Source organism: Salmo salar, chromosome ssa11 (assembly GCF_905237065.1).
Source record: "Salmo salar chromosome ssa11, Ssal_v3.1, whole genome shotgun sequence".
In the NCBI taxonomy this organism is placed as follows: domain Eukaryota; kingdom Metazoa; phylum Chordata; class Actinopteri; order Salmoniformes; family Salmonidae; genus Salmo; species Salmo salar.
In genome coordinates, this window is record NC_059452.1 from 70,461,064 (window position 1) to 70,473,533 (window position 12,470).

A 12,470-nucleotide genomic window follows, 5' to 3' on the forward strand; every position below is an offset into this window, starting at 1 on the left:
TTGTACCTGTTTCCAACAGCATCTTCACAAGGTCCTTTGCTGTTGTTCTGGGATTGATTTGCACTTTTCGCACAAAAGTACCTTCATCTCTAGGAGACAGAATGCGTCTCCTTCCTGAGCGGTATGACGGCTGCGTGGTCCCATGGTGTTTATACTTGCGGACTATTGTTTGTACAGATGAACGTGGTACCTTCAGGCGTTTGGAAATTGCTCCCAAGGATGAAGCAGACTTGTGGAGGTCTACAATTTTTTCTGATGTCTTGGCTAATTTATTTTGATTTTCCCATGATGTCAAGCAAAGAGGCACTGAGTTTGAAGGTAGGCCTTGAAATACATCCACAAATGATGTCAATAAGCCTATCAGAAGCTTCTAAAGCCATTACATAATTTTCTGGAATTTTCCAAGCTGTTTAAAGGCACAGTCAACTTAGTGTATGTAAACTTCTGACCCACTGGAATTATGATACAGTGAGTTAGAAGTAAAATAATCTGTCTGTAAACAATTGTTGGAAAAATTACTTGTGTCGTGCACAAGGTAGATGTCCTAACCGACTAGCCAAAACTATAGTTTGTCAACAAGAAACTTGTGGAGTGGTTGAAAAACGAGTTTTAATGACTCCATCCTAAGTGTATGTAAACTTCCAACTTCAACTGTGTGTATATATATATATATATATATATATATATATATATATATATATATATATATATATATATATATAGATATAGATATATACTATGAAATATAACTAGCTTTATCTCTCTCATTTGCTTCTCCTTAACTACATCCTGAATCACATTCTTTTGGAGAGATTGGAAACCCAAATTGGTCTACACGGACAAGTTCTGCCCTGGTTTAGATCTTATCTGTCGGAAAGATATCAGTTTGTCTCTGTGAATGGTCTGTCCTCTGACAAATCAACTGTAAATTTCGGTGTTCCTCAAGGTTCTGTTTTAGGACCACTATTGTTTTCACTATATATTTTACCTCTTGGGAATGTCATTCGAAAACATAATGTTACATTTCACTGCTATGCGGATGATACACAGCTGTACATTTCAATGAAACATGGTGAAACCCCAAAATTGCCCTCGCTGGAAGCCTGTGTTTCAGACATAAGGAAGTGGATGGCTGCAAACTTTCTACTTTTAAACTCGGACAAAACTGAGATGCTTGTTCTAGGTCCCAAGAAACAAAGAGATATTCTGTTAACTCTGACAATTAATCTTGATGGTTGTACAGTCGTCTCAAATAAAACTGTGAAGGACCTCGGCGTTACTCTGGACCCTGATCTCTCTTTTGAAGAGCATATCAAGACTGTTTCAAGGGCAGCTTTTTTCCATCTACGTAACATTGCAAAAATCAGAAACTTTCTGTCCAAAAATGATGCAGAAAAATTAACCCATGCCTTTGTTACTTCTAGGTTGGACTACTGCAATGCTCTACTTTCCGGCTACCCGGATAAAGCACTAAATAAACTTCAGTTAGTGCTAAATACGGCTGCTAGAATCCTGACTAGAACCAAAAAATTTGATCATATTACTCCAGTGTTAGCCTCCCTACACTGGCTTCCTGTTAAAGCAAGGGCTGATTTCAAGGTTTTACTGCTAACCTACAAAGCAGTACATGGCCTTGCTCCTACCTATCTTTCCGATTTGGTCCTGCCGTACATACCTACACATACACTACGGTCACAAGACGCAGGCCTCCTAATTGTCCCTAGAATTTCTAAGCAAACAGCTGGAGGCAGGGCTTTCTCCCATAGAGCTCCATTTTTATGGAATAGTCTGCCTACCCATGTGAGAGATGCAGACTCGGTCTCAACCTTTAAGTCTTTACTGAAGACTCATCTCTTCAGTGGGTCCTATGATTGAGTGTAGTCTGGCCCAGGAGTGTGAAGGTGAACGGAAAGGCTCTGGAGCAACGAACCGCCCTTGCTGTCTCTGCCTGGCCAGTTCCCCTCTCTCCACTGGGATTCTCTGCCTCTAACCCTATTACAGGGGCTGAGTCGCTGGCTTATTGGTGTTCTTCCATGCTGTCCCTAGGTGGGGTGTGTCACTTGAGTGGGTTGAGTCACTGACATGGTCTTCCTGTCTGGGTTGGCGCCCCCCCTTGGGTTGTGCCGTGGCGGAGATCTTTGTGGGCTATACTCGGCCTTGTCTCAGGATGGTAAGTTGGTGGTTGAAGATATCCCTCTAGTGGTGTGGGGGCTGTGCTTTGGCTAAGTGGGTGGGGTTATATCCTTCCTGTTTGGCCCTGTCCGGGGGTATCGTCGGATGGGGCCACAGTGTCTCCTGACCCCTCCTGTCTCAGCTTCCAGTATTTATGCTGCAGTAGTTTATGTGTCGGGGGGCTAGGGCCAGTCTGCTATATCTGGAGTATTTCTCCTGTCTTATCCAGTGTCCTGGGTGAATTTAAGTATGCTCTCTCTAATTCTCTCTTTCTTTCTCTCTTTCTTTCTTTCTCTCTCTCGGAGGACCTGAGCCCTAGGACCATGCCTCAGGACTACCTGACATGATGACTCCTTGCTGTCCCCAGTCCACCTGGCCGTGTTGCTGCTCCAGTTTCAACTGTTCTGCCTGCGGCTATGGAACCCTGACCTGTTCACCAGACGTGCTACGTGTCCCAGACCTGCTGTTTTCAACTCTCTAGAGACAGCAGGAGCGGTAGAGATACTCTCAATGATCGGCTATGAAAAGCCAACTGACATTTACTCTTGAGGTGCTGATTTGTTACACCCTCGACAACTACTGTGATTATTATTATTTGACCATGCTGGTCATTTATGAACATTTGAACATCTTGGCCATGTTCTGTTATAATCTCCACCCGGCACAGCCAGAAGAGAACTGGCCACCCCTCATAGCCTGGTTCCTCTCTAGGTTTCTTCCTAGGTTTTGACCTTTCTAGGGAGTTTTTCCTAGCCACCGTGCTTCTACACCTGCATTGCTTACTGTTTGGGGTTTTAGGCTGGGTTTCTGTACAGCACTTTGAGGTATCAGCTGATGTAAGTCGCTCTGGATAAGAGCGTCTGCTAAATGACTTAAATGTAAATGTAAATGTAAATGTAAGAAGGGCTATATAAATAAATTTGATCTGATTTGATTTTAATTAAATGAGGATTAGCATTTTGCAACCAGGAGCAAACATTTATTGGGAACAGAAATATTTAAAGTGGATGCTATGAAATTCAATTTGACATATGGTATGGCCACTCCTCCCCATTTCTGTAATCTGTCACATTTAAAATACATTAGATATAATTATATAGCCTGATATACAGCACCCCCTTTTGCCCTCAGAACAGCCTCACAAGGTGTCGAAAGCGTTCCACAGGGATGTTGGCCCATATTGACTCCAATGCGTCCCACAGTGTAAAGTTGGCTGGAAGTCCTTTTGGTGGTGGACCATTTTTGATACACACGGGAAACTGTTTAACGTAAAAAACAGTGCAATAGTTGTTGACACACTCAAACCAGTGCGCCTGGCACCTACTACCATACGCTGTTCAAAGGCACTTAAAAATGTTGTCTTGCCCATTCATACTCTGAATGGCGCACATACACAATACATGTCTTAATTGTCTCAAGGCTAAAAACGATTCCCTGTCTCATCTACACTGATTGCAGTGGATTTAAAAAGTGATATCATTAAGGGATCATAGCTTTCATCTGGATTCACCTGGTCCAGTCTATGTCATGAAAGAGCAGGTGTTCCTAATGTTTTGTACACTCAGTGTACATTATATGGACGGACTTCAGATAAGGCCTATCTGTAAAAGGTGGTCAGGGGCAATGGTCGGATAAATCAGTGGCATAGCCAAGAATTCGTTGGTGGGTGGGCCTGCAGAAACTTGGGAGGGGGAAAGCGACTAACTTCCAGATATTTTACAGATTTTACCGGGGGCAAAGAGAAAAATTTGCAATTTTATAGCTAATCTCATGCTATTTTTACAATTTTTGCCATGATGCTGAGAGAAAATGTTACTGTTTTAAAGCAAATTTCCTGCAATTCTACATATTTTGCCATGGGCAGAGAGATAAATGTGCAGTTTTATAGCTTATCGCATGCTATTCTACTGTCATGCCCTGATATGATTCACCAGTCCTTGTGCTTGCCTCCATCCCCCTCCAGGTGTCGCTCATCTTCCCCATTATCCCCTGGGTACTTATACATGTGTTCTCTGTTTGTCTGTTGCCAGTTCGTCTTGTTCGTCAAGTTAACCAATGTTTTGTCTCAGCTTCTGCTTTTCCCCAGTCTCTCGTTTTCTCGCCCTCCTGGTTTTGACCCTTGTCTTTAACCCTTTTGACCCTTTGCCCCTACTCTGGATTACCGACCTCTGCCTGACCTGACCCTGAGCCTGCCTGCCATCCTGTACCCTTGCCCCACTACTCTGGATGATCGACCTCTGCCTGTCTTGACCTGTTGTTTGCCTGCCCCTGTTGCTGTGATAAACATTGTTACTTCAACGCAGTCTGCATTTTGGTCTTACCTGAAACGTGATATCTGAGAGAAAATGCTGCATTTTTAAAGTGAATTAAAGCTCAAATATAGGTGTGTTGACTGTGATAAAGGCACTGGACTATGAACTCTCTTATTTGCTAAATGAATAAATGAAATAGGCAGAGGCATGGTGCATATAGCCACAGAAGCACAGTGACATATGCCTCAATGCAGTCATATTCATGGATTATTGGGGGTGTGGCTTTCAGTTAGTTCTTTTTGGCAAACCATCCAGTGAGAGTGAATGTCATTCCATGTCATCTGTTCTGTTATATTTAGTCAAAACTGACTAACCCAGTGCACTGCTTGCTATGATTTATATCTGAGGGGTTTTGCATATGTAGGTAAAACGACAAATAATGTCCCATTTGAAACACTGACAATTAAAGAGCATTTTATTTTTTGTGGGTGGGCCTGGGCCCAACCAGCCCCACCCATGCCTACACCCCTGGGTTAAATAGGTCTAACCAGCTTGGTGTAAAATAAAAGCTTTTCTAGTTTGATGGTAGGCTACTCACATTATGTAATATTAATTTGATCATTTATTATGCATAGGCCTATTAGTTTGTAGTCTACCTTATGTACAGACAGGAATCTTTTGACACCCTGCGGGCTGTTGAATAGGCTTGTTTTGAAACATCTGGGCAAAATGCAAACACCCCCTTTGCAGAGTAGCCTACCATTCACCGCAAATCAGCGTACTTCCGCGTAAAGCAATTAGGCTACTGTCACGCACTCCATTGGTCTACCCTACAGAGAGCATCGAAGCAACATTGCGGTGTCTTCAGAGGGGAAACTGCGTAATGCGCAATAGCTGCTGGTCTCCAGTGCGCCTTGTCAGTCCATCAAGCTGTGACACTTATCGTTTCGAAAGCAGCAGCGCACCACACAGAGAGAGAAAGAGCAGGAGAGAATGGAGAAAAGTGAAGAGAACGACGATGAAGCCTCCTCGACCTCGTCCCACCAAAACACAATGTGGAAACAATTTCAAGCGAGAGCCAAACCCATCCTTAGCCCCAAACTCAGCGCCAGAAACCCAGATGAGAAAAAGGAGAAGGGATCATTGTGGATGTTTCGGAAGAAGAAAAAGCACCCTGTTTTGGATCGGGTGATCTCCTCCTCACAGCCCGACTTATTCTCCGAACCGGTGGGTTTGGACATGCAGGAGTCGCCCCTCTGCGGCAAAGTGGACCCGAGCACCAGCCACAGCTCCAGACAGGCGAGCGAAGAGACGATGCAGCCCGACACACAGAGAGTCGTTGTCGGCTCGGGAATCACGAAGCCCACGCTAGTACAGCTGGTGCAGTCCCACCACAAGAGCTCTTCGCTGGGGTCCTCGTGCCTGGAGAGGCTGGTTGCGGACCCTTCAGCGAGTGGTAGTGACAGCGATGTAGGAGAGAAGGAGGCACAACTGGATAAAGATGACCTGCAGGTAAGGATCAATGAAACAAAGAGACCTCTATAGCCTATCTCTATTAGCCCTACATGAGTAATTTCTTTGCAGCATGTACATGGAGCCTATAGATATAATGTGGGCTATAGTAGCAATATTAGAGCTACAGGCTATTCCGATGTGTACTGTACCACCCCGTTACAATATATTATAGCTCTAACACTCCCCTGGATAATCTTTTGTAGCCTTTATTTAGGGTTCTGGGCTAACCATCATTTCCATTGAAGCTGCTAAAATAAACTACTATGCTGGTGTCAAACAGCACCCGCATCATCAAAGGAAGTTACCTTTAGCTAACAACCAAAGACAACAGTACCTTGGGATGCTCGCCAAACAAATATGAACAGTTTCATTTGTTTAACAGTTCATTTGGGTAAGTATACCTTCATTGCATAACAATACCTGCAGGACAGGTTGACTGGATGGTCATATGGTTCACCTTTTAGTTTTGTGTGTGTGCGTGCGTGAGCGTGCATGCATGATGTGTGTTTTCCAGCTAAGACAGCAGCTGTAGACTATACCTGCAGCCTCATCAGACCTGTTGACTGACTACAGGTTACAGTTGTGTGTCTTTACACAATGTCAAGACAGATGATATTTCATAAAATAAGAAAAACACAATCCCTGGGTTTTGGGAAGGGAGGTGATAATAGAAGTGTGTATATATAGTTAGTTAAAGATCTCTTTTCCTCTGAGAGACAACAAATTGGTGCCCAAATGGGTCTGAGATAAGAAAGTGTAATACCACAGTGTTTCTGAAAAGGAGAATGTGTGTGTGTTTGTTGTGTGGGGAAGGGAGTAGTAGAAATGCATGATCTAAGAGTATGGAGCCAGATAGCTGCCAAAAAGGTTGAACGTGCTTATCGTTAGGATCGTAAGAACAGCCATGCGTGAAACATGAAATGTAAACGTGAAATTTCATCTGTGAACATACAAACACCATGTTACGATTATGGACTAACATTTTAGGCTTGAACTAATCTTGTGTTGCAATTCTGACGTACAATAATACCTTTCAGAGTTTTGGTAGTTTCCTCTTACCAACAAAAACAACCTACACCAAACAGCCTGTGCGGAGTGCTACGCGAACAAGCATAACACAGTATAAAAAAACGGAAGTCAGGGAAACCGGAAAGAGGTATCCTGCGCATTTTCAAGTTAAAAGTCTCCATTCTCTAATACTCAGTTGAGTTTACTTAACATTTAGGTAGCTAATGTAATGGATTTCTTCGCCAGCGCAAGTCTAGATACCACTAGCTGTATTATGCCTACAACAGTGAAGTTTCAGTCCAATAGGTGTACCTCTACAGCATGGACATATCTCTGGGTGACGTGGACATCCCCATGCATGCACCTTATCAAAATATGACTAATTCAATATTGCACCATCCCATTCTCTGGGCTCTGTCTGCAATCAAAACCAGTAGTATATACCAGGAATAATGAAACATAGAATAATACTATATGTTTGGTGAATCTATTAAGTATCTATGAACGCTCTTTGCCACTCAAAATATTTGATTACTATAGAATATTTAGATATGTATTTCATCACTCAAAATCTTGCCAAAGCATATTTTGTAGGCAGGGTTAATATGATTTTAAAATAAAGAACATGTTCACTTTGAAACGAACGAGGTAGATGTTAAACGTAGGCTAAATCTGACATTAGGTAGTCTCCATATAGGCTATTCCCTCCATCGCAACACTTTTTACTATACGCCTCCACTTAAAAAGATACCCTAGCTCACAGGCCTCTAAATAAAGCCTCTAAATACATTTTAAACAAAATAGTTGAAGAAGCACAAGCAGTGGCTGATAGGGACAACAGATCTGGCAATAAGAATAGGCGATAGATAGTTTTGACCATTTGGGACCCCTTGGCTATTTCGCTCAGGACAGGTTATAGCCAAGACTTAATCAATATTTTGTTTTGTCTCATTTATTGATATGGATACAGCCTCTGCGTGATGGGGTTGTGCAACGCAAATGGCTATAACAAGCCTACATGCAGAGTGGAATTAGCAAATACAACAGTTTAAATGCCTAATATAAGACCTACAGACCGTGCTCCCAAATACTGGAAGGTGTGCGATTCATTAGGTTACATGATCACCACAGTAGCCCCACGCAGCTCTAAAAATGTTATATGGCCATTAATAACACAACCGCATGGCATATTTAGATAGTGGAATAGGCCTAGCATAAATCACATTTACTTTCTATTTTGCTGCTCAGGCTGTTATTCTAGACAAGGCTCTTCTGTGTCTTAATAGTATCATTCGCTGTGCAGAATATCAGATCTCTACAACGACTGTTTAACATCACAGGCGTTCCCAAACGTTTTTTGGCCAGCGACCCATTTTTGATATCAAACGTTTTTTGCAACCTGAAGACAGAATGGTTTGTAGTGACTGATATGCATCAGAAAGGTATGGGGAAGTTCAGAAGATCATGAGGCAATCATTTTGTATGATACTTCTGTGTAGAAAAGATCCATCATTGATGATGATCTTTTCCCCCAGTCTGATTTAGTGCCTGGTCTTGTCCACCCGTTGTCAACCCTGGCTTGTGGGCATAGTAGAGTGAAACAGTACATACAGTTGAAGTCAGAAGTTGACATACACCTTAGCCAAATACATCTAAACTCAGACATTTAATCCTAGTACAAAGTCCCTGTCTTAGGTCAGTTAGGATCACCACTTTATTTTAAGAATGTGAAATGTCAGAATAATAGTAGAGAGAATGATTTATTTCAGCTTTTATTTCTTTCATCACATTCCCAGAGGGACAGAAGTTTACATACCCTCAGTTAGTATTTGGTAGCATTGCCTTTAAATTGTTTAACTTGGGTCAAATGTTTTGGGTAGCCTTCCACAAGCTTCCCACAATAAGTTGGGTGAATTTCGGCTCATTCCTCCTGACAGAGCTGGTGTAACTGAGTCAGGTTTGTAGGCCTCCTTGCTCGCACACGCTTTTTCAGTTCTGCCCACAAATATTCTATAGGATTGAGGTCAGGGCTTTGTGATGGCCACTCCAATACCTTGACTTTGTTGTCTTTAAGCCATTTTGCCACAACTTTGGAAGTATGCTTGTGGTCATTGTCCATTTGGAAGACCCATTTGCGACCAAGCTTTAACTTCCTGACTGATGTCTTGAGATGTTGCTTCAATACATCCACATAATTTTCCTACCTCATGATGCCATTTATTTTGTGAAGTGCACCAGTCCCTCCTGCAGCCTAGCACCCGCACAACATGATGCTGCCACCCCCGTGCTTCACGGTTGGGATGGTGTTCTTCGGCTTGCAAGCCTCCCCCTTTTTCCTCCAAACATAACGATGGTCATTATGGCCAAACAGTTCTATTTTTGTTTCATCAGACCAGAGGACATTTCTCCAAAAAGTACGATCTTTGTCCCCATGTGCAGTTGCAAACTGTAGTCTGGCTTTTTTATGGCGGTTTTGGAGCAGTGGCTTCTTCCTTGCTGAGCGGTCTTTCAGATTATGTCAATATAGGACTCGTTTTACTGTGGATAGAGATACTTTTGTAGCTGTTTCCTCCAGCATCTTCACAAGGTTCTTTGCTGTTGTTCTGGGATTGATTTGCACTTTTCGCACAAAAGTACGTTCATCTCTAGGAGACAGAATGCGTCTCCTTCCTGAGCGGTATGACGGCTGCATGGTCCCATGGTGTTTATGTATGCGTACTATTGTTTGTACAGATGAACGTGGTACCTTCAGGCGTTTGGAAGTTGCTCCCAAGGATGAACCAGACTTGTGGAGGTCCACAATTTGTTTCTGAGGTCTTGGCTGATTTATTTTGATTTTCCCATGATGTCAAGCAAAGAGGCACTGAGTTTGAAGGTAGGCCTTGAAATACATCCACAGGTACACCTCCAATTGACTTAAATGATGTCAATTAGCCTATCAGAAGCTTCTAAAGCCATGACTTCATTTTTGGGAATTTTCTATGCTGTTTAAAGGCATAGTCAACTTAGTGTACGTAGTGTACTTCTGACTCACTGGAATTGTGATACAGTGAATTATAAGTGAAATAATCTGTCTGTAAACAATTGTTGGAAAATTACTTGTGTCATGCACGAAGTAAATGTCCTAACCGACTTGCCAAAACTTTGTTAACAAGAAATTTGTGGAGTGGTTGAAAAACAAGTTTTAATGACTCCAACCTAAGTGCATGTAAACTTCCGACTTCAACTGTACGTACGTGTTCTTGAGTCTTACCTTTCAGTGATGGGTTCATACTATTTTGGAGCCTAAACCATTCAAAAGGTAGAGCCACATTTGTAGGAAGAAAACAGAAACCGCTCTGTTTATTACAACTGCATCTAGCGGCTATCGTTCTATGAACCAAGTGTACATTTTCTCTCATGACCCCACTTTCACATGGGTTCGTGACCCATAGTTTGGGAAACCCTGTACTACCACATCCTTATGATAGCTTATATATATTTTCATAAGCGCAACGTGACAGTAAAAGAGACAGGTTGGAATGTCAATTCTTATCAAATTCATGGGAAGTTTAACTGAAATACAGGACACACTTTTTAAATGTGTGTTTTAATTTGGTGATAAAATGTGGCAGGTGATTGGATGTTTGCGGGATTTGGGATTTGCTCTCTGGGCCTGCCGGATAGGCGGAGTTTTCCCTTCAAACACATTAAATGGTTCAAAATGGAAACACTTTGCCTTCACGGCGCTAGGGCTGCTGAAGTGCACCTACTGCCAACAGCGCGAAAATAATTTAAAATGTAAAAAAAAATGTATCGTTGGGTTTTTTACTGAAATGTTTGGTGATCGACTAGGAATGCCTTGGAGATCGACCATTCGATCGCAAATGTGGTTGAAACAGTCACCACTGCTGTAGTTAGAAACGTGAGCCCAAAATATAATTTGTTACCTTGTTGAGAAGTTAATAAGCTATTTATTGTATTTCTAAAGTAATATTGAATTGTGTTCGGTTGTCAACTCAAACACATATCAACATTTAAAGGATATTTATTTTCTGCTTGGATGGTTCCATCTGATCCACCGACTTAGTCAGGTTGTAATTACAGTATTCAGTTTGTCTACAAATTAGTAATTGATATGTTGTAATCACGTCTCCATCTCAACCAAAAATCGAATTTAGAGAATAGGACTAAATCAAATCAAACATTAAATGCACGTTAAATAACGTCCTATTCTTAAGAACTTAGATTGTAGGTTGAGACAGAGACTTAACATATAAATGATTAATTTGTAGACAAACTGGAATTAAAGCCAGACTAAGTCAGTAGCACAGATAGAACTATTCAAGCAGATGATGCATCTCCTTAAAATGTTGATATTTGGTTGCGTTGACTACCAAACACAATTCAGTATCAGTACATTTTGAAATCCTCCAGCACTTGAAGCCCTAGGCCTATGTGTTGTCTTATTTTGTTGATTCCTGGGTTGAATTGAAACAATAGCTGTTGATTTGCAAATGCTATATAGGCCTTAATAGCATCATTGATGATATATGAGTGGAATAACTTGGATAGCAACAGTGAATCTGTTTAGTTTTTAAGTGGAGATCTCTCAACAATCATTCTCACGATAGCACATTGGTAGTCAGTGACAAATATCATCGCTAAGCAGGGCTTGGTAAATAAAACCCTGGAGCTGAAAGGGTAGCTGTAGATAGATCAATTCTCCAGTAGGAGGTGCTGCACATCCTATTTTTATTTTTTTTCAGATATTGGCTATAACATTGAAGATCTGACATTGTTATATGTGCAAATTCAACATATTTATACAAGGTTTGTCTTTGGTAACTATGATGACATAATCCTGTGGTTGGAATTTCACCCTCAAAACAACAGTTTACGTTGATAACTTTTTTTCAAATCCAATGTGTTTTCCACATAGATTTCACATCACAAAACATTGACAAATTACCTTGAAACAACGTTGATTCAACCAGTTTGTGCCCATTGGCTATTTTCCATTTCCTTTGCCTTGTGCAGAACAACCAGCTTGATTTCCCAAGTATGATTGTGTTTTAGTATCCATTACAGAAATGCACGTCTGTTTGCCAGAAAGTATTGCGATCGAAGGGAGAGACAGAGAGCAGCAGGAGAAGGAGAGAGCTTATGGATAGAGGAACAGAGTGAGAAAGGGAGAGAGAGAGTTAGGAGAGAGAGAGAAAGTTTAATATGAGCGAGGGACAAAGAGAGTCTAATTTGACCAAATGTGTTTTTGCAGACTGAGCCATATCCATTACATCCGCACACTACAGGGTGTCGGAATTCCTGATCTAGACATATAATCCTACATTTTTATTCTATTCTAGACAAGTTTTGCATCGTACTGAAGAGAGGGAGGGAGGGAAGGAGAGAGGGATTATGGAGAGAGAGAGATCATGTAGAGAGAGACAGAACGAGTAATAGAGAGAGCGGGAGTATTTATGGAGAAAAGGAGTGAGTAAGAGAGGTGTGTGTGTTTCAGAGTGAGGACGACAGAGAGCGTTA

The 12,470-nt window shown here is 41.7% G+C and overlaps 1 protein-coding gene across 2 annotated transcripts in view; it reads left to right on the plus strand.

The window, feature by feature from the left end:
* Nucleotides 1–5,249: 5,249 nt before the first annotated feature.
* The window catches only part of LOC106563084 (multiple C2 and transmembrane domain-containing protein 1), a 48,262-nt gene continuing 41,041 nt past the window's right edge, over nucleotides 5,250–12,470 (plus strand). Inside the window, exon 1 of one of the 2 annotated variants that reach the window (XM_014128308.2) lies at nucleotides 5,250–5,936. In XM_014128308.2, coding sequence (XP_013983783.1) covers nucleotides 5,418–5,936 — 519 coding nt within the window. In that variant the 5' untranslated portion in view covers nucleotides 5,250–5,417. The remainder of the gene's footprint in view (nucleotides 5,937–12,470) is intronic. The other variant, XM_014128307.2, reaches the window with a different exon arrangement.